At 48.1% G+C, this 18,351-nt stretch overlaps 1 protein-coding gene across 6 annotated transcripts in view; it reads right to left on the bottom strand.

Annotated features, from left to right (window-relative positions):
- Positions 1-18,351, bottom strand: part of BAHD1 (bromo adjacent homology domain containing 1) — a 27,787-nt gene extending 9,436 nt beyond the window's left edge. Inside the window, exons 1-2 of one of the 6 annotated variants that reach the window (XM_015863241.3) lie at positions 18,057-18,351; positions 1,636-3,276 (exon numbers count right to left, since the gene is read on the bottom strand). In XM_015863241.3, coding sequence (XP_015718727.1) covers positions 1,636-3,259 — 1,624 coding nt within the window. In that variant the 5' untranslated portion in view covers positions 3,260-3,276; positions 18,057-18,351. The other 5 variants (XM_085549844.1, XM_015863243.3, XM_085549843.1 and 2 more) reach the window with 5 other exon arrangements.

The raw sequence follows: 18,351 nt of genomic DNA, 5'->3' as shown, positions 1-18,351 counted from the left end.
GGGAGCCTGCTGCTTCCAGTGTCATTCTTTAATTCCTTAAAATAACCCACTCAAGGGAAGGATGAGAATTCAGAGGCACACACATATGCAAAAGCCACCTCTTAATTATAAACCCCTGTTAAAAAGTTGGTAAACCTCCTTCAGTCTGAAAAACAAAGTCTGAATTATTCTGATATTGAAGGCTTCTAAATCCAGAGAAAGACTGTAGCAGTGAGATGGTACACTGGGAGTAAATACACACCTGTACTACTGCTGCCAGCACCAGAAGGAATCACTCTGTTTGCAGGGAGGGATGAACTCCCAACAAAGCCTATCTACACCGCTTGAGTCCTGCTTGCATGAAGCTGGAGGCAGTGGCATGAAATATTTCAGGAACTAAGTATTGTGTGACATGACCTCGGGGCACTATGCAGAAAAGTGTCAGACAAGAACGCACTGCTGAGCTCGTTTCTTGCAAGCTTTAAAAGGCACTAACACTGTCAAACTCCTGCTGTAGGAAGCTGCACCACTACAGCAGAGAGATGTCAGGAAAATGGAAATTAGACTTCAACCAAATGCTCCCCAGTTTCAGTAGCCTCCTACAACAGGAGACGACAATGCCTTGCTCAAACTGAGAGCTGAACCAAAACTCCATCTGCCTACCTGAGAATCTGTTTGGAGTGGCTAAATCATGCCTTCCTTTGACTTGAACACATGCACACAGTTAACTGAGACACTCGTGTTTACACTCCCAGAAGCTGAAGCAGCAGCTTTGTCTAAAGACTGCAGCGCTTGCAAGCGGCAGCGACTAGCTTGATGGCTTTTACACAAAGCACTGGCGTCTGGTAAACACAGCACAACAACCCAGCTTTTAATATTTCAAAAAGATGGGTTTAAATAGCAAAGCCAATGAAGTACAAAGTTTGGGAGAAAAAAAAAAGCAAAACCCAAACAAACGGGACAGAAATAAGCCAGGCAAACAAGTACCCTACACCTTACACCGCTGCTTGCCCCCACTTCAGTGCCTGATTTTCCAGTGTTGTTAAAGATTAAATATAGGACTGCTGTCCACCAAGCTAACAACGTACCAGCACTTACATCACTACATAGAAATTCAAGCATCAGTCCAACCAGCAGACTCAAACTGAATAACTGCACAGCCCTGCCTGATCGGATCTATAAAGCCTTACCAGATTGCATCCCCTACACAGCTTTCAACATCAAGAGTCTTAACAACAGAGGCACTGCCTGCTTCCCCACACTGCTCTGCAGGGATGCTTCAGTACCAAAAGCAAGCTATAGGGAACAGAATGGCACCATGGTGCAGGATAGAGAGAAGGCTTGCAGAGCATCTAGGAACTGAAGACACTCATTTTGCATAGATCAAAGCAGCTAGTTCCAGCTTAGCAAGTCACAAGTCATCTCCTCACTGCCTCAAGTCTTTCAGCAACTCCGTGTTTTCCACACCAATAGGACCTCTTAGTGGGGAGAAACCCTCTGGGCTGAAAACAGGGGTAGGTAAAACATGGGTTCTTTTTGATCCATGGCAGAGATCTTAAACTTTGATATGCCACAAGATAATCAGCACTGCCCCCCAGAGCAGCCCTCATCTTGCTCAGTGTTCCTAGGAAAACATCCTCATGCTTTGTACCGTACCTGCTGCAAAAGGCATTTTGTAGGGGTAGCTGTTCCGTCCTGTGTGCACACTGCTGATCCTGCCATCTGGCACATGGACAACGCCGCAGACACTGTAGCTGTTGATGGCTGTTCCTTCTCCACAGCAGTATGGTGAGCTGCACCAGTGGAGCGGCTGGAAATGAGCGCCTGATGGCAAGGAACCAGGCGATACCAAGAGCCCTTCACAGGTAGCAGGCTGCAAAACTTCGTCCTTGGAGTAAACTGAGCAGTGAGAGTAGCCACGGTATCCACTTTGGCCATAACAAACATAAAACCTGTTCAACGGAGTCAGATCTGAGGATTCATAGAGACAGCCACAATCCGTGTGATTCCCAGGAACGGGCAAAGGAGGGAACTGCTGCACAGGAAAGGAAGGCTGATGAAATTCCTGTTTGGGAGTTGGGGATTTCTCTCCAGGCCTTCCATACTCGGGCTTCATGGCAGCTTGCCCGCCCATAAGCAAAGGCAGTCTATCGTAAAAACCCTCTGTACTAGACTGCGATTCATAAGGGACAGGTTGGGCTTTCCTGTAGAGCCTAGAGGAGTCCTGCTGTTCTGCCTTCCCAAAGGCACCCAGGGTGAGCCCTCGCCAGCTATGCTGACCTTCCATTTTTAAGCTGGTCGCTTCCTTTTTGGACTTGACACAATTCTTCCTATTGGCTTTGGCCCATTTTAGCGTAGACTTTGAACACTGGTTCTCAGACTTGCCCTCCCCGTCTGACTTACTCCTCTGCTTCAGGGGCTGGTCTTTCTCATGGGTCAGCTTCAAGAAAGCCACAGCGTTCAGGCTGGCCAGTCTCTTTGGGGTGGGATGATAGGAGATGGTACTATCCTCTCTCCTTAACCCATCATCAAAGACCTCATCCAGTGAATGGTCACAGCTACCGTATTTCTGACTGGGCTCCTGCCGGTTTTTGCCTTTACCTGTTTTTACAGCTGTTTTCTCCAAGGCAGGCCAGCTGTCACCTGCCTTGCAATGCAAGCTCTTGGCAGTACAGTCTCCACTGGCTTTGGCAGTGTCCCTCCGAAAGCGCCTGCCAGACAACAAGCCATCGTCCCGCTCAAAGAGCAGATTGTTCACAGCCTCTGCATTCAGAGAGGCCAGCCTGCGTTTCCTGGGCTCTGAAGGAGCAGCATCAAGGTCTTCCTCTGTCCCTGGATAAGTTACTGTGCACTTTTCCCCAGCTGAATCACTCCTGCCCGCTCCCACAGGTTTAACTTGTTCAGCAAAAAAAGTGGGCCCCAACTCCTCCACCCAGCTGGGAAGGTCCTTTTTTTTGCAGCTCTGGGTCTCTTTGGACAGAGATCCAGCCACATCTTCCAGCCTGGTGAGAAGCACTTTACAGGTCTTTTTGTTCATTGAAGGGTGCAGACGTCTCCGCAGCGGGTACGTCTTTCGGACTTCCTGCAAATTCTTGCTTTTGCTTGTCCCCACAAACCCACTCAAACTGCTGGCAGCCTCAGCAGCATCCCCATCCCTTTGCTCGCCGCACTCCGCCTGTGTCCTGTCCATCCTCCTGTTGCCTGTGGGTGATGAAACCTGGCCAGCAGAACCAGCTGGATGCTTCAGAAGGAAAAGTTGTTTCTTCCGGGCATGCGTCATAGGATCAATGTCCAGTCCTGAGAACAAGCAGAAGAAAACACGCTGATTAATACAGACAAGAGGGACTCATCTCCTCACAACACGTCAAGTGTCAATTAGGAAATACTTGGGGAAACTTGTTGCGATACATGGTCAAGCCTTTTTGGGTGACAGCCAGTTAAGCCAATTAGGAGGCAGGATGCAGCGAGACGTGGGTTAATACTAAGCTACAGAACATGATAGCAATTAAAGGCGAGGTGACACAGGAACCAGGAAAACCAGGATATAGCCAGCTTTACCCAGCTCCCAGCCCAAGTGAGATCCCCACTAAAGCAATGCCAAAGAAAGGCAGACAAGCCCCAAGTGCTTTCATCCTGTATCAGTAGCAGAGGTTGGTTGCTCACCTTTCACCATGCCCTAGGCTTCCTGGCTATACAAAGAGCAGCATCTTACTGCTGAGTGGGCTTGGAGAAGCTGGCAAGCAATGCCAAAGGAACAGCTTCATCCCAGCAGTTTGTTTGGCCAGGTGCTGGCTTCAGCAAGAGACCTGTGGTTGGCTTATGTCAGATAACTGAGGGATGCTGCAGTCCAAAAGAACACACATTCACAGGTGAGTTTAAAGCTAAGAAGGGATACGGTAGGCAATATCTACAAACGTTTTAAAAAGAAAGCCTAATTGACTAGAGAAATCAATTTAATTAAGCCTGTGTCTGAGCAGAGGAAACAGCAGAAAAGGGCTATTTCTTGCATGTAATGGTATTTATGAAGCAGTCAGACTCCTGTTATTGGCAACAAAGTGCCAGCCTACGGATTAGCACCGATATAGGAGCAGTCTGATTCCCTCCACATCAAGTATCCAGCTGCAACACCTCTCAATTGACGCAATCAGCACAGGTCTGCTACTTCTGAGGCTGCTAATTAAAGCTACTGCATCTGTAGCGAAGAGAACAAAGCTACCAAATTACAAGAACCGTTCATTTGATATGGTTTAATCAAGCTGATAATTAGATTATCTATTTGAAATAGACCCACTGTGCTTTAACTGACTTGCTTACATACGCATTAACTAAAAGAAAACTAGGAATTGAAAGCTACCGTGGCCTGCACGTTATTCTGCAGATATTAGACTCTTTCCAAGGTGTCTCAAGGTAATGGAACCCTTACGTCCCATTACACAAGGGATAACTCCTATAGCTTATGTGCCTCAACTGCAGCACTCTGTGGGGAGCAAACGTTTATGCATATACCCATGTTGGTTCCGATCAGCAATACCAGTTCTGGAAATTAGGGTTATCAATTCAGACTGACAAGTTCCCTCAAAATCAGATTAATTCTTGCACAAGCTGACACGTTAAACACACACAACCTTTGGAGTTAGCATGAGAATTTCTATTTAAAGCATGCAAACCAAGGTCTGACAGTGGTAGACCAAGCATCCTACAGAACCATGCCCTAGGGAAGATAATATCTCCCATACAGGCCTGTGGTTCCTTTTACACCTCTGAACCTATTTTCTGTTGTCCCCAACAAAAGATGGAGCCCTCCAGCTGAGATGGGAGAAACCCAGAAGAAACAAGTAGGATTTGTCTTAAAAACCAGCATCAGTTACCTCTGTCTCCTGTAGTTCTCACCAACATCCTGTGAGCAGCAGTTACCTCCTGACTACCACTACTCACCTATCACATGCTGGGTTTTACAGCCCATCAGTGCTTGAATGAGGAAGAGACCTATTAAAAACTGAGTACTTGAGATATAACCTTGTTCATACCAGATATGCTCAAAAGATATAAAGAAGGCTGGGGCAGATTGAAGAAAGGGGATTTTTTCACCAACAAAGAGGAGAATCATTAACAGCAACAGCAAGAGTGATAGTCTTCCCTGTTTGACTCCATGGGGAGGGTAAAGACAAACAATAGCTTAAGTACCTTTCCTGGAATATAAGCATAGGAATGCTTTCTTTTACGGTACTCCACATGAATGTGGATTTTTAATACATACATTTCCTCCCACTGCAATAAAACCACCAAAGCCCAGAGGCAAGATCCGTATTCTGGTGCAGCACAGGTATCATTGTCTTGCATGTTGTGGCATATTTACAGGTAATACTCCACAACAGCTTTCATCACTGACAACTGCAGCTGGGAACGTGGAGCAAAACAATCGAGCTGAACTTGCAAAGATGACATTAGAGATAGTCAAAATCACACCAAAGGGGGAAAAGCACCAAGATTCAACACAGTTCATTTTAGAGAGTCTCAGTTGCATGAGCTTTTGACACAAGACTAATCAAGCAATCACAGGCTTTTATTAATTACTTGTCAGTAAAATGAGGATATGTCTGCATGGATCTCCTTGTTGCCTGGTCTTCAGGTTCTCCCCCTCTCTCAGAGCTCAGCTGCTAGAACACTATAAAGCACTTCTCTGCAAAGGAAGAACTAAACATCTGAGAATTTGTGCTGTATTGGCTTCATACATCTCCCTCCCCCCCCACACACACACACCTCATTCCCCCCCCAGCCCCCCTCCCAGAAGCCAACTGCAGCATTTTAGATGTTAGATGTGATCCTTAACATCTCTTACAGAGAAAGACTCTCGACTTTTCTCTGAAAGCACTCTCAGCCCTGAGGATCTGCTGCATTTCTCATCTCCCTGTGTTCATATACAGGTACAGAAAGAGCCACTATGAGCTTTCTGCTGGAGCGCTGCAGTGATGCCACTACAAGTTTTGGATGCTGTATACAGAGACAGGCAAGAAGACAAACAACATGAATTAAGTGCTGATTTAGTTATGAGCATGCATTCAGAAATAGGCACCAAGCAGTCTTACCAGCTTGCTCCCCTTACCTGGAGTCCATTAACTCCTCTTTCCCCAGCATAACACACAAGCAGAGCTTCCAAATGCTGCTTGAAACTTCAGTAGCCTATGATGCTTTAGAAATCAGTCACACAGAGCTCACCAAGACCAGCTACTCGCTTTCAGCTGGGAAGGAAGCGTCAGGGCTCCTCTGGTCACCTTTGTAGGGCTTCACAAAGCAAGGAGGAAAAACTAACTATTCCCAGAAAAGAAATCCCAACATAATCTGAAGAACTGAAAATGAAAATACTTACGGCAGAACCACCCATCTCCTGCGTGCAACAAATGGGAGGTGAGGAAACACTGACAGCTTACTTAAGAAGTGGAATGACTTTGACAAGGCAGCTTGGCCTAACCCTCAGCATTCCAAACCCACTGAGCATTCTCATAGATGAAGTCGCTATCCCCCCTTCCTCAAACTGGATCAGTTTGAAGGAATTATACTGAGAGCTGCAGACCACATCGGACAGAGGAAATTCAAACAGAAATGCACTGGTCTAATTTTGTGCTGTAGTAAAAGCGCTCCCAAGTCTTCAGAGAGCTGCTGCTTCTTTGCCTGCTAATGAGGCAAGTGTCTTAACAGCTGCATTTTCTGTAATCATGCAGCTGCAGCATCTGTCTCTCCATCACTTGATTGCAAGTGAAATTAAAAGACACCAGTCTGGGACTACCCATTCAAGTACCACTTCCCTTCCTAAGCTTCACTATGGAGATGCGCTGGTTCCAAGGAGATGATGCCAAAAAGAACAGAAACGTAAAGCTTTTCAAGCTTCTAATTCATGTGGCACTTCAATAACAAACAAAGAGTTACAACGACATGAATCTTCCTCTCCATGTGCAGCATTGTTTTGCTGACTTCCAGTCCTTGTGCACTGGAAGATGTTCTGTTCCTTTGAATTGGTGCAGCTTATGCTGTGACAACAGCTCCATAACTTTAAGTGCTGGGAGGACTGGCTCCTTTCTCCCCGCTGCTTTTAAAGTCAGATCGTTCTCAGCACTATAAAGCATGTGTTGCATGAAGGAAGCCTGCCAGGATCACTTGGAAATGTGAGTAAAGCACAGAACTGTCAGGTATCCCAGGCTGAATTGTCTAAATGCTGTGCAAGTCCCAGGAGCATCACTTCAACCTTAGACACACAGAACAACTAGAACAGGATGTGGGGTTTGCTCCACCTCTTGTACCATCAAAAGAGGCTCTCCACAAGTTTATGGACTGCTTGCTCCGCTCCCTGGTCCTACACTAGCAATTACAGCTCAGTTGTGAAAGCCCATGCCTCAGCCACGTTGCTGCAAGTACTGAAGAACATGTGACCCATGATAAATTGCCATGCTGAAGCAACAGCAATTACCATCAGATGCTTTAAAATTGAAGTGCTGTGCCTATCTGGAAGCAACGGCACACTGAGAACAAAACATGCAGGGGTGCACTCCCTGCTTGACAGCTGACCACTTGCATAAACAGGAACTAGACCTGTTAACACCCCAACAGAGAAGTTGCACAGCTGATCTCCTGGGAGAGTCTGTCCCATCCTTGGTTATCTGCTTTCAGATCTTACCTAGTGGCAGTGCTATAAAGCACTTCACAGGGAAGCCAGATTTAAATCTCTCTGTCTGTTCTTACACTGTCCATAGCCCCAGTGAGCAGTGCTCAACCTGCAGTCATCCAAGGAGCCTCTCAGCAGCACCAGCAGGAACCCACGGCCACCCCAAGAGCCACTGGCTTCACATGCTCTTTCTAAACTGCCTGCTTGTGCACAAGGCAATTCAGAGACCCTGAGGAAAAATAACATCCAGCCACGTTATTAGACATAAACAAAGAAACACAGAGAATGCCAACCCCCTGCCCAAAGAGAAACCATTTCTTTGCCAATGCAAACACTGTAATTATTCCCGCAGCACAAAGCCCACCATTGGCTTCTCACCTCTCAAAATCAACCTTTAAAAAAGCAAATAGCAGCAAGTGTGACTAACCAAACCCCACACACACCCTGTGATGAAAGCCCAGATAAGGCAGAGGAAATCCCTGTGCTTGCAAATGCCAGATCAGCTCCTGGTCTATGCTTCATATGAAAGCTCTTCGACATAATATCACCACCCTCTTCCACAACCACTTCACCAACTTTCTCCAGCCATTCAGCTTGAATAATTCAAGGTATGCTGTGATCCTATGGATGACACATGCAAACTGTGCCACCTTTGGTGATTCCAGCAGCAGGTGCATCCCTGCCAGCTCCTCTCCATATCACAAAGCCACACTGAATACCAAGCAGACCTTACAACTGGAGCTGACACTACTGTATTTGAACTTAGCACTGGAGTAGTAGTTCACGTGTGGCCGAAATTGGGATACTCTCATAAATCAGACAGAACTAGAAGCCTGCAGCTTCAAAAAGGGAAAAGGTATAGATTCCTCTTCAAATTTCACAGCTCAACTGCTTAATGCACTCAAAAAATAAAAGAATAGCACAAGTGCATGGTGCTGCAGCACCCCCTGGTATCTCCAAAGAGATTAAGTGTCTTCATTCCTCTGCTGGTGTGCTCACCTGCACAGCTGAAGTCAAGCAGAGTTCTCTGGAGCTGGATGTTTTCGTATAGAACGGGTCATTAGCTGGCTCACCATTAGGGTAATGGGACATTGAAAGACATGCAGCAGGTAGAAAGGTAGGAGATGGTTGTAGATTTGAGAGCTCAACTTGCAGGAAAACCTAAATCACAGCTGCACTGGTGCAAGAAGAAACAGGTTTTATGTTAATAATGTCTTTATCACAACAGACTGAACCTCCACCAGTCACTCAGCTTGGTCATTACACTTTTCATTACTAAGCAATTAGACCTTTAAGGTTTTTAAGTGCCCAGCATTAGCTCTTTGCTGGATTACTGGGGCCTGGGAAACCTAAATATCTCACATGGACTGTGCAATGCTGTCAAGTGGACTTGGCAGAAGGAACAGCAGTCCCAACCTAATGCCAACCTAATTTTGTTTGAACCCAGGGAAGCAAAGGGACTCAATGCCTACATAACTGCAGGTCCTGAGCAGAGGAGAAGAGCTATGGGAGCATATCTGTGATTCTAATCCTGCAAAAATCACATGAGAGCAGACTCCCAAGCAAAAGAGTTGGATGCTACATACCTCCAGTACTGTTCATAGATATGAAACTGATAGAAACCACACACCAAACAGAGGCAATTCAGACCCCAGCTGCTTTTGAAATTCAAAGCCCAGTTGCAGGAACATCACTTCATCTGAAGCACATTTAACTGCCATTAGAAGCTGGCCCAATTCCTTCATCCTTTACCCACATCATTAGATGTATATACTTAACACACACATTTTCTGCCATCCACGTTTGATCAGTCGTGGCAACACACATTCCCTCCAAATGGACCGGACAGCATTTCCACATCTGGGCTGGGAGTGATTTGTTTTATATCCAGTCATTAACTTGCATTTATATACCTACAAGTGCATGACACTGTTTGGCCATTTAGAGAGGGAGTGATTAAACATGCCTGGCTTTCCGAGCAATAGGTGCGATAAGGTGCTCTCAGTACGGTGAACCATTTAATGACACTGAAGTACTTTCCTAGTTCCATTGGATTTTGCACAGCTGGAAGGTAAGACAGGCAAGAATAATCAGTGGCATAAACGCAAATGGTCAGCGAGGTGGCACCCCACAGTAGGGAGCTTATTAGGGTTTATTAAGGAATGCAAGTTGAACAGACAACTGTTAGGAAGAAACAAACATCATTCTAGAGTGAACATCCAAAAATGCTGGATGGAAGGACAGGGGAACAGGCTCCAGCTCGTGTCTTTGTGCTGCATCCAGTGCAGAACAAGCCACAGAGCAGTGAGGGAGTAAGAGCAACCAGCAAGGAGAGGGCGTAGGGGCTGAAGTCATGCAATTAAAAGGGTGGAGAAAAAAAGTCTGTAATGTGTAAACTGGCAATATGGCATTCTCCAGGGGATGAGAAGGACTTACACTGCACTAAGGGAGATTTGAAAAGATTCTGCCTGCATCCTTCCCTCCTGCTGGGCTAGAATAAGCATCAGACTGCCACAAGAAGTCGAGGTTAAACATAAAAGGTTGGAAGAACAGCTGTCAGCAATGTTTTGGTACAGCTCATCCCCTGCCCCACAGCAGGGTTCATTACAACCACTCCAAGGTCCTTTTCTACATCCTATGCTGCCAGCAGGTATGTGGCAACAGGGCCAATACAGTTAGTGCAGGTGCTGGAAAACTCACGGGTGATTTTTCACTGCCTGGTTCTAAGAACACATATGTTCAGTAATGCATCTTCCTCCTGATTCCCACATCCATCTAGCATCAAAATCTCAGGCTAACAGCACTTTCCAAAAGATATCATGGGAAAAAAAAAAAACAAAAACAGACTAGTTAACACAAACAAGTGATGCAACTGCCCCATACCATGTAATTGCAGAAGCTCATGTACAGGGCAGATATTTTCTGGTGCACGTAAACTCCTGAGCACCAAAATGTACAGCTTGCTTCCAGGCTAGCATAGTGAATACCTCACCTATGTTACACCCAATGCTTTTCACACCAGCCATTTTGCTTGCAGCCATAAGAAGGGCCTATTTCAGCATTTGCCTTGAACAGAGGCATTGTTTCATCCCAAGGAGAAGCCACCAACTTCAGGTCTTTGAAGACTTCAATTTTCAGACCAGAGCAGGTAACCATTAAGCAAGCTTGAGCTCTAAAGGATAAGCTGACATCTAAGTGCTGGCAAAAAGGAAAGTGTAATTAAGGTGTCCTCTTTGGAACCACAAAGCTTTTAAGCAGTTCAGCTTAGTTTTACGGAAGCATCATAGGTGCCTCCAACTGGATTTTCAGGAAGGTCCCTTGAAGTCACGCCGTGACTTCAAAATATCCAAACACGTTAGATGGGACAAAACCCTTTAAGTGCTATACACTACACGCACTTCACAAACACCTCGGCATTTCACAGACACTCTGTGCCCTTCTCCAGCTCTGGCTTCAAGGAAAGTACAGGGCAGAAAAGAACAAAACTTTCAGTGAACTCTGAGCACTGGCAAGCGGAGAAACTAAACAGCATCGCTCCTTGATCATCAGCTCTGGGATCTGAGAATGCTGGCTGAGCTGAAAGAGCAGAACACATCAGGTGCCCAACACATGGGGTGGAGGCTTGGGGAAAAGAAATGTCCTCCTACATCTAAGTTACCTGCACAAGAGCACCAGGGTAGCTGACATGAGCAGTTTGGAACTACGGCCTCCAGCAGACAAAACCCTGAACCGGATTGCTGTAAATCTGACTGGAGAGAGGTGCCTGCAGCTGGAGGAGCTGCCAGCTGTCACTGAGCCAAAGTGGCAGCGGGAGACACTCACAGCTACCGACTGAACGGCGGAAGAACCAGCAGAAAGTTTCCAGGAGCTGCTGGAAGAGAGAAGAAAGCTGGATGCAGCAGGCTTGGCTTACCCACAGTACACACAGACACAGATGGGTAAGCAGCTGATAAATAACCACGCGCTGCAAAGCCCCCACGCTCTGCACCACCACGTTGTCCCAGAGCCCAAGACTACGGGAGCCAGTTTTGCTGTTGGCAGTCCAAATATCCAGAGATTTGATCCAAAGAGGATCTGATCTGATGCTGGACGACAGCTGCAAAGGGCTTTGAGCTGAGGAGCTTCAGCCTCAGCCTACAGTTACAATATACAAGGATACAATATACCCATGCAGGATATCCCCAGATACCAGGATTTCAGCTTCTGCTCCAGCTATTTGTCACAGTAAAACATTTTTAAATCTGAGCAAGCTAGCAGCATTCTTTAAACTAAAATGACAGATAGCAATCAGGTTTAGAGCTCCAAAGTGAGAACCTCTCTACTCCTTCCAATAACCAAGATAAACGTCTTATTCAAGGTTGTATTAACAGTCAGAAGTACACCTCCCTCTGTAAAGCAAGGCAATTCTGGCTGCTAGAGAATTTAAGCTTTCAATTAAAGGGGAATTCGTATTAACGGTGGAAAACTCATTTATTCTGGACAGAAACCAAGTGCAAATTTTGTCTCTTGACTCCATACAGCCGCGGAGCAAAGAGCAGAGAAGCTTTTCAGAGTCCTGTGGATGTCAAAGTCCCATTAGTTCTCTGTGATGGTCCACACAGTAGGCTAAGGGGGCTGCATAATAAGAGAGCAACAAATCCCGTCACTTTCTGCTCAGGGTAACTTTTCAGGTTTCCTTTTGTCTTGGGTGGGAGATGAGCCTCAAGGTATAGCAGCTCTTCTAAGGTATGAGCGAGCAGGAGCCAAGAGCCAGATACTCACCTGCTACTCCAGTTCTTACAGCAGCACCTATCACACTAAAGAAGGAAGTACTCCACACACTGGTCTGTCCAGGGTTTTACAGTTAACCAGGTTTTAATCATGTTGGAGTACTGAAAAGCAGAAATGTCTCTGGTGTGCTTGCCTTCCTGCCCCTCCATGGTCCATTTCTCACCACTGCCTCCAGTGGTTTCCTTGGAAGCATATGCAAGCCTAAATTGGATTGACATTCACTCAGTGGACAGATGGAGTTTTGAACAGCCTGAAATTCAAGGCCAACTCTCAGGATAAGTCACAATATCAGTGCAAAAACCACCCCTGAAGCCCTCCATACTTTGTGGAAAGCTCAACAATCGCCTAATTATTTGGCAATGAGCCTTGAGGCAGAACCTTAGGCAAGGTCAGCAATTACTCACTGTACTTGCTTACAGTCTGTAAGCAAAACTGCATCTTCCTTGCTGCTCAGCATCAAGAGGTGCAGGGTCTTCATACCTTTACAGAGGTCTCAGAACAGCCAGTAATTTATTCTGAAACAGTTATTCTATGGCTCTTCTTCCACTACCTGAAAATAAAATGGATATTGGAACAAACGGAAATGACGTTTTTGATTTCTATTTTAAGGCTGACTAAACAGTGCTTCCCTAATTGGGCTGTTTGTCCTCTCCCAGCTTCGAAACACTTTGCCTCTTTGCAACCAGAACACGAGAAAGATGGTAGAAATCCCCAGTAATAATATTCCTAGATATCACTCTTTAAAGAAAGCACCTAAGAATGGGAGGAAGAAATGATAGGGCTCTTGAGAGGGAGCAGGGGCACAGACATCCTGTCTCCACTGACATAAGGCTCCCCAAGGAAGTCATCCTGCCCCTGTACTCAGCATTGGTGAGGCCTCACCTTGAGTACTGTGCTCAGTTTTGGGCACCTCTCTACAGAAAGGATGTTGAGGTGCTGGAGCAGGTCCAAAGAATGGCAACAAGGCTGGGGAAGGGCTTGCAGAATCTGCCCTATGGGGTGTGACTGAAGGAACTGGGGCTGTTCAGTCTGGGGAAGAGGAGGCTGAGAGGAGACATTACTGCTCTCTTCAAACACCTGAAGTGGAGTGGGTCTCTTTTTGCTGATGACAGGATGAGGGGAAATGGCCTCAAGTTGCACCAGGGGAGGTTTAGGTTGGATATCAAAAAGAATTCCTTTACAGAAGGGATGGTTAAGCATTGGAATGGGCTCCCCAGAGAGGTGGCTGAGTCACCACCCCTGGATGTGTTTAGAAACTGTTTGGATGTGGTGCTCAGTGACTTGATTTAGCGGAGGGTTGTTAGAGTTAGGGAAGGATGGATGGGCTGCAGCTGGACTTGATGATCTTGAAGGTCTTTCCTCTGCTGTCTTCCTCACACTGGAGAGATCCAAACCACCTCCAGCTTTGGTTTCCTGCACTGACTGCAAGCTAGACAAAGAAACAAACTCAAACATGCTCCTTGCATATCTGCATGTTGATTTGCTAAATAATAATTAAATTTAAAAAAAAAAAAAAAAGAAAAAGATTGTGTTCCCACGGGTGTCCCTCATCATCCTTCACTTTACTCATCCCTCCTGTTCATCAATATGATTATTGCTGTTTGCTTCCGCACTGCACCTCCATCCTCCCTCTGCAGAGGGAGATGCATTAATACCCTCCTCCACAAATCCTTTTCCCTTCCACGCTGTTCCCAGATCAGCCAGAACACGCTCACTCCCCCGGCACGCTCACATAACGCCGGCTCCCTCAGCAAATCCCCTCCATTTTAGGGTCTCGTTAAAAACAATTCCAGTTGAAAGAAGTTCCCCAGCAAAGGCTCTGCTCTGAGCAGGCACTTTCTGACTCGAGCAGTGCTGTGAGCATCGCGGTGCTGCTGCTCAGCCACGCTCCCCATCACAGTCCCTGCCCCTCCAGCCTGCAAAAGTCAGCTCCAGCCTCTCCTCCATGCATGCCCACAGCTCCTTGGCTGCGGATGGGAGCCCAAGGTAGGTATTCAGCAGGCAAAGACACAAAGAGGACACCACAGAACGCTGTGCAGCACGAAGGCAGACGGGCTATTTTCAGCGCTTTGCACAGGCCACAGCCAGGAACAATAGAAGGCCGTGCACGGTGCAGGGATAAGGCAGCGGTGCCCACGCTGCTCCGTGCATCTATAGAGCTGGGATTTGATATCAAGGATGATCATTCAGGAGCTGGAAACGAGACGTCAGCAAAGCTGTCTGAGTCGAGTCAATTGAAAGGGAAGCGCCTCCTTTTTATTTCTGAGAGCATCGTAAATAACTTGAAATATTGATACGCCAGCAGACACTAAAACACCAGATCTTTCATACAAACCCAGCCTGCCAAGCTGAGCAGGCTGCACACGCTCAAAGCCAAGCAGGAGAAAGCCCTTCAAAAAAGAAACTGCCTGAAGAACAATGGGTGCCAGAAAGGATTCCTGTGATACGGCTTACAAAGCAGGGGGGAAAATCGTTGTTTTCTCCTTTAGTCACACCTTTGTTCCAGAAAATCAGGACACAAGGAACACAGCAACCTGCAGCTCGGAGGCAAAGCATCGCCTTATTCCCAAACGTGATGTAATTGAGCACAAATCCCACCACTCCAGGTGCCAAATACATCCCGACTCGGCCATGCCGAGCCCACCTGCTCTGCGTGCAATTCCCAGCACGTGGCCTTGAGAGCAGCTATGCTGCCACACCGCTCTGCTTCTGCAGGGGACAGAGATGGCCACGACACGTGCAAAGCCTCCCTGCCCTGCTCCCTCCATCACAGCGAGGCTGTTCTTCATCCCAGCGCCGCAGTCAGCACCTCATGAAATCCCCTACCGCAAGCTGGGACACTCAAACAGCTAAGGGAGAGCTGTGAAAAGAACAGCTGGAAGCAGCCCTTAGCAGTAAGCAAAGCAAACATCTTAATGAAGATGCATCTGTAAGGCAGGGTTTTTAGAAGGTGGTAGAAGCAGCGCTCCTGCATGAGAAGCTTCAAGCAAGACCCTGGTCGTGCTGTGCTCTCAGCGAGCTGACACACATTCCTTTCCTGTCTTAATAGGTGTTTATTTGCCACGCTCTGCTGCTAACAGTGTAGTTACACACACCAAGTGTGTTTGCTCAGAGCCACCAGCATCACAGCAAACTACACTGCGTGTTTTCACAGCTCTTTAACCAGCCAAGGAAGGACCCACTGTCCCCACTGCTTAACACAGGCAAGCCCAGGTACTGCTTGAACACAGCAGGCAATGAGCACAAGTGTCCCACGTCTCACCTGAAACATTCTTTGGGGTTTATATTAAGGCATCCATGCTCATTCAGAGATGTCAAGAAACTATTTAACAAAGAGGCTCAGGCTGCCTGTCTGTCTCAGCTGACCACATTTGATGCACCCAGCTTCATTTTCTGCCCTATCTTCCATAGGGTTCTGCCTGCGTCACGTGAAGAAATACCATTTAACAGATTAATTAAACCCTGATTCCCAAATATTGACAGAAGGGAGAGAACAGGTACAAAACGAATTCATCTTCAACCAGATCTGCATTTATTCTGCTTAATGATACCCTATGCCTTCACTTTCATGACAACATCACTCCCTCATTTCACTGACATAACATTGCCTTCACCCCATTCTTTCAAGGGAAGATTCTTGTGAAGCAAAACAAAACAGACTGTCAAAAAGCCTTATGGGTTGGGAGGAAAGCCCCTAAAAGCTGCCACACTTCCCTTAGCATCATATACAGAGATATCCAGAGCGATGCCAGCCCATGGCACAACACACTATTTGTAATTTTACAGCTTCTTTCAGGTGCTTCTATTCCACATTTCCTATTTCCCACTTACCCAAACTGCTGTTTCATGTATTATTAACATCACGAGAGCTGGAACTTCATTAGCTCGGCTGCTTGGGCAGGAAGCAGTGGTTTGTTGTTGCCACGGGCTGCAGTGCTGCAGTTCAATGATGAGGCACAAAAATCCACACACCATTTGCACACCTGGGCATAGCTCTGCACACCAGATTCACCTGCTCGACTTCCCGAATATAACGACCAAGCTCCATCTCTACAGGATATCCCCCAGTCTATACAGCCCCACAATCACACAGTAACAACCAACACCACTGGCATCAATCTGCCTAAGAACGACAAAGCACAACCTCAAACTCAGTCAAAAGAACCCAGCAGCTTCTAAAACAACAGCATTTGGGCTACAAAAGTAAGGTTCCAACTGTTTTTACCCCTCAACACCACAGTTCTCAGTACAATCGTGCTATTTAATCATTGCTGTCAGCCCATCCAGGAAGGATCTCCCACTCCCCCTTCTTTCACCCCACAAGTTTGGGGTTTTCCAGCCTATTTGATACCCCAGGAGCAATACTACACATCACCACAGACACAGTGGGTAGGAAAGCCATGCTGCTGCTCCATCACCGCACTTAAATCATTAGGAAAACAAACAGAAATCAATGCTTAAGTTAAAAATAATAAGTTAAAGCGCTGGTAAATCACAACCACAAGAGCTCCAGCTGAACACAGGAAGGACTGAGGGAGCCCAGAGCTGACACACACGAAGGATGGTTCAGGATGAACACGTTAGCAGGATATTCCTGGTAAAGCCACGCTGCTATTTCAGCCACATCCACATTTCCAAAGCATCAGTCCTTATCACACCCACATGAAGCCCTTCAGCTGAGAATCTGAACACCCCAAAACCAAATGCTCATCAGTGGGACCGAAAGGCTCAAGCCATTAATTGCAGCTAAGTGCCGAATGGATCGAGTATCCCAAAGCTCCCGACAATTCTGACTTCGAGGTGGGGGTGGGGGGACAGCGAAGGGGGTGTGTGTTAAAATCCAAGCAAACCTCTTCCACAAGGAGAACGGGAAGGAAAAGGCAGCAATGAGAACAGACCCCGAATGTTGTGGGGTTTTTTTTCCCCTCTTTCCCCCCCTCAAGTTCTCAAAGCTTGGCCCGGTCACATGCGCTGGTCTCGTGGAAGCAGCTGGAAAAGAGGGAGCCAGCAAAGCCGCCTCCATTAGGAGCTCGGCTACACAAAAGAAGAAGAGGAAACGGAGCAACGGGTCCAACGGGGAGAGATGCGCGAAGGGGCAAGTGCGGCTCAAAGAGGAAGGGGCGAAGAGACGGGGATGTAAAGCCAAACTCGGGCACCTGCACCGGGCGTGGGGCAAAACGGGGATGTCTCACAAATCAAGGAGTCCGTGAGGGTGCAAAGATAGAGGGATTATGGCTGGGGTGATGCAAAACGCAGCCGCCCGCTGCCAACTTCTCGCCGTACAGTCACGCAGGGCCGCTCCCCCCAGGACTCGCTTCTGGCCGCTCTCCTCACACAGACCCACGCGGGGACGTTCCCTCCAGGAGCCGCTTCACTCGGGGCCGCTCCCCCCCGTCAAGGGGCCGCCTCAGCGCTGACCGACGCGGAGCCGCTCCCCCTCAGGAGCCGCCCCCCCCCGGCCTCGCCGCCTTTGTCCCGCCGAGCCCCAGGGGAGCGGCCCCGCCGCAGGCCCGGCCCCGCAACCAACCGCCGCCCGCACCTGCCCTCCCGGGCCCGGCCCCCCCGACCTGCCGCTTCCCACCCCCCGCTTCAAGTTCCCCGCGGCCCCGCGGCCCGGCACCTGCTCCGTCCTCACCGCGTGGGGACTCACCGCGGGTGGGGCGGGACCCAGCGGCGGCCGAACGCGGCGCTCCGCGCTGCTGCGTCAGCGCCGCCTCCTCCGCCGGCACCGGGATGGGGATGAGGCGGGATGAGGCGCGCTGTCCCCCGCCGCCGCCGCCCGCCCTCGCCGCAGGGCGTCGCGATCCGGCGCGGCCCGGGCGGGCGGCGCGCAGAGGCCGGGAGCGGAGCGGGGCGGGGGCCGGAGGGAGGGGAGGGGGGGGCGGGGGCTGAGGGAAGGGAGAAGGAGAAGGGGGGGGTGGGTGAGGGAGGGAACGAGGCGCCGC

Source organism: Coturnix japonica, chromosome 5, assembly GCF_054131305.1.
Source record: "Coturnix japonica strain WE chromosome 5, WE-NBRP24, whole genome shotgun sequence".
Taxonomy (NCBI): domain Eukaryota; kingdom Metazoa; phylum Chordata; class Aves; order Galliformes; family Phasianidae; genus Coturnix; species Coturnix japonica.
Note: the sequence above shows the minus strand (reverse complement) of the source record. Positions and strands in the feature narration are given on the sequence as shown.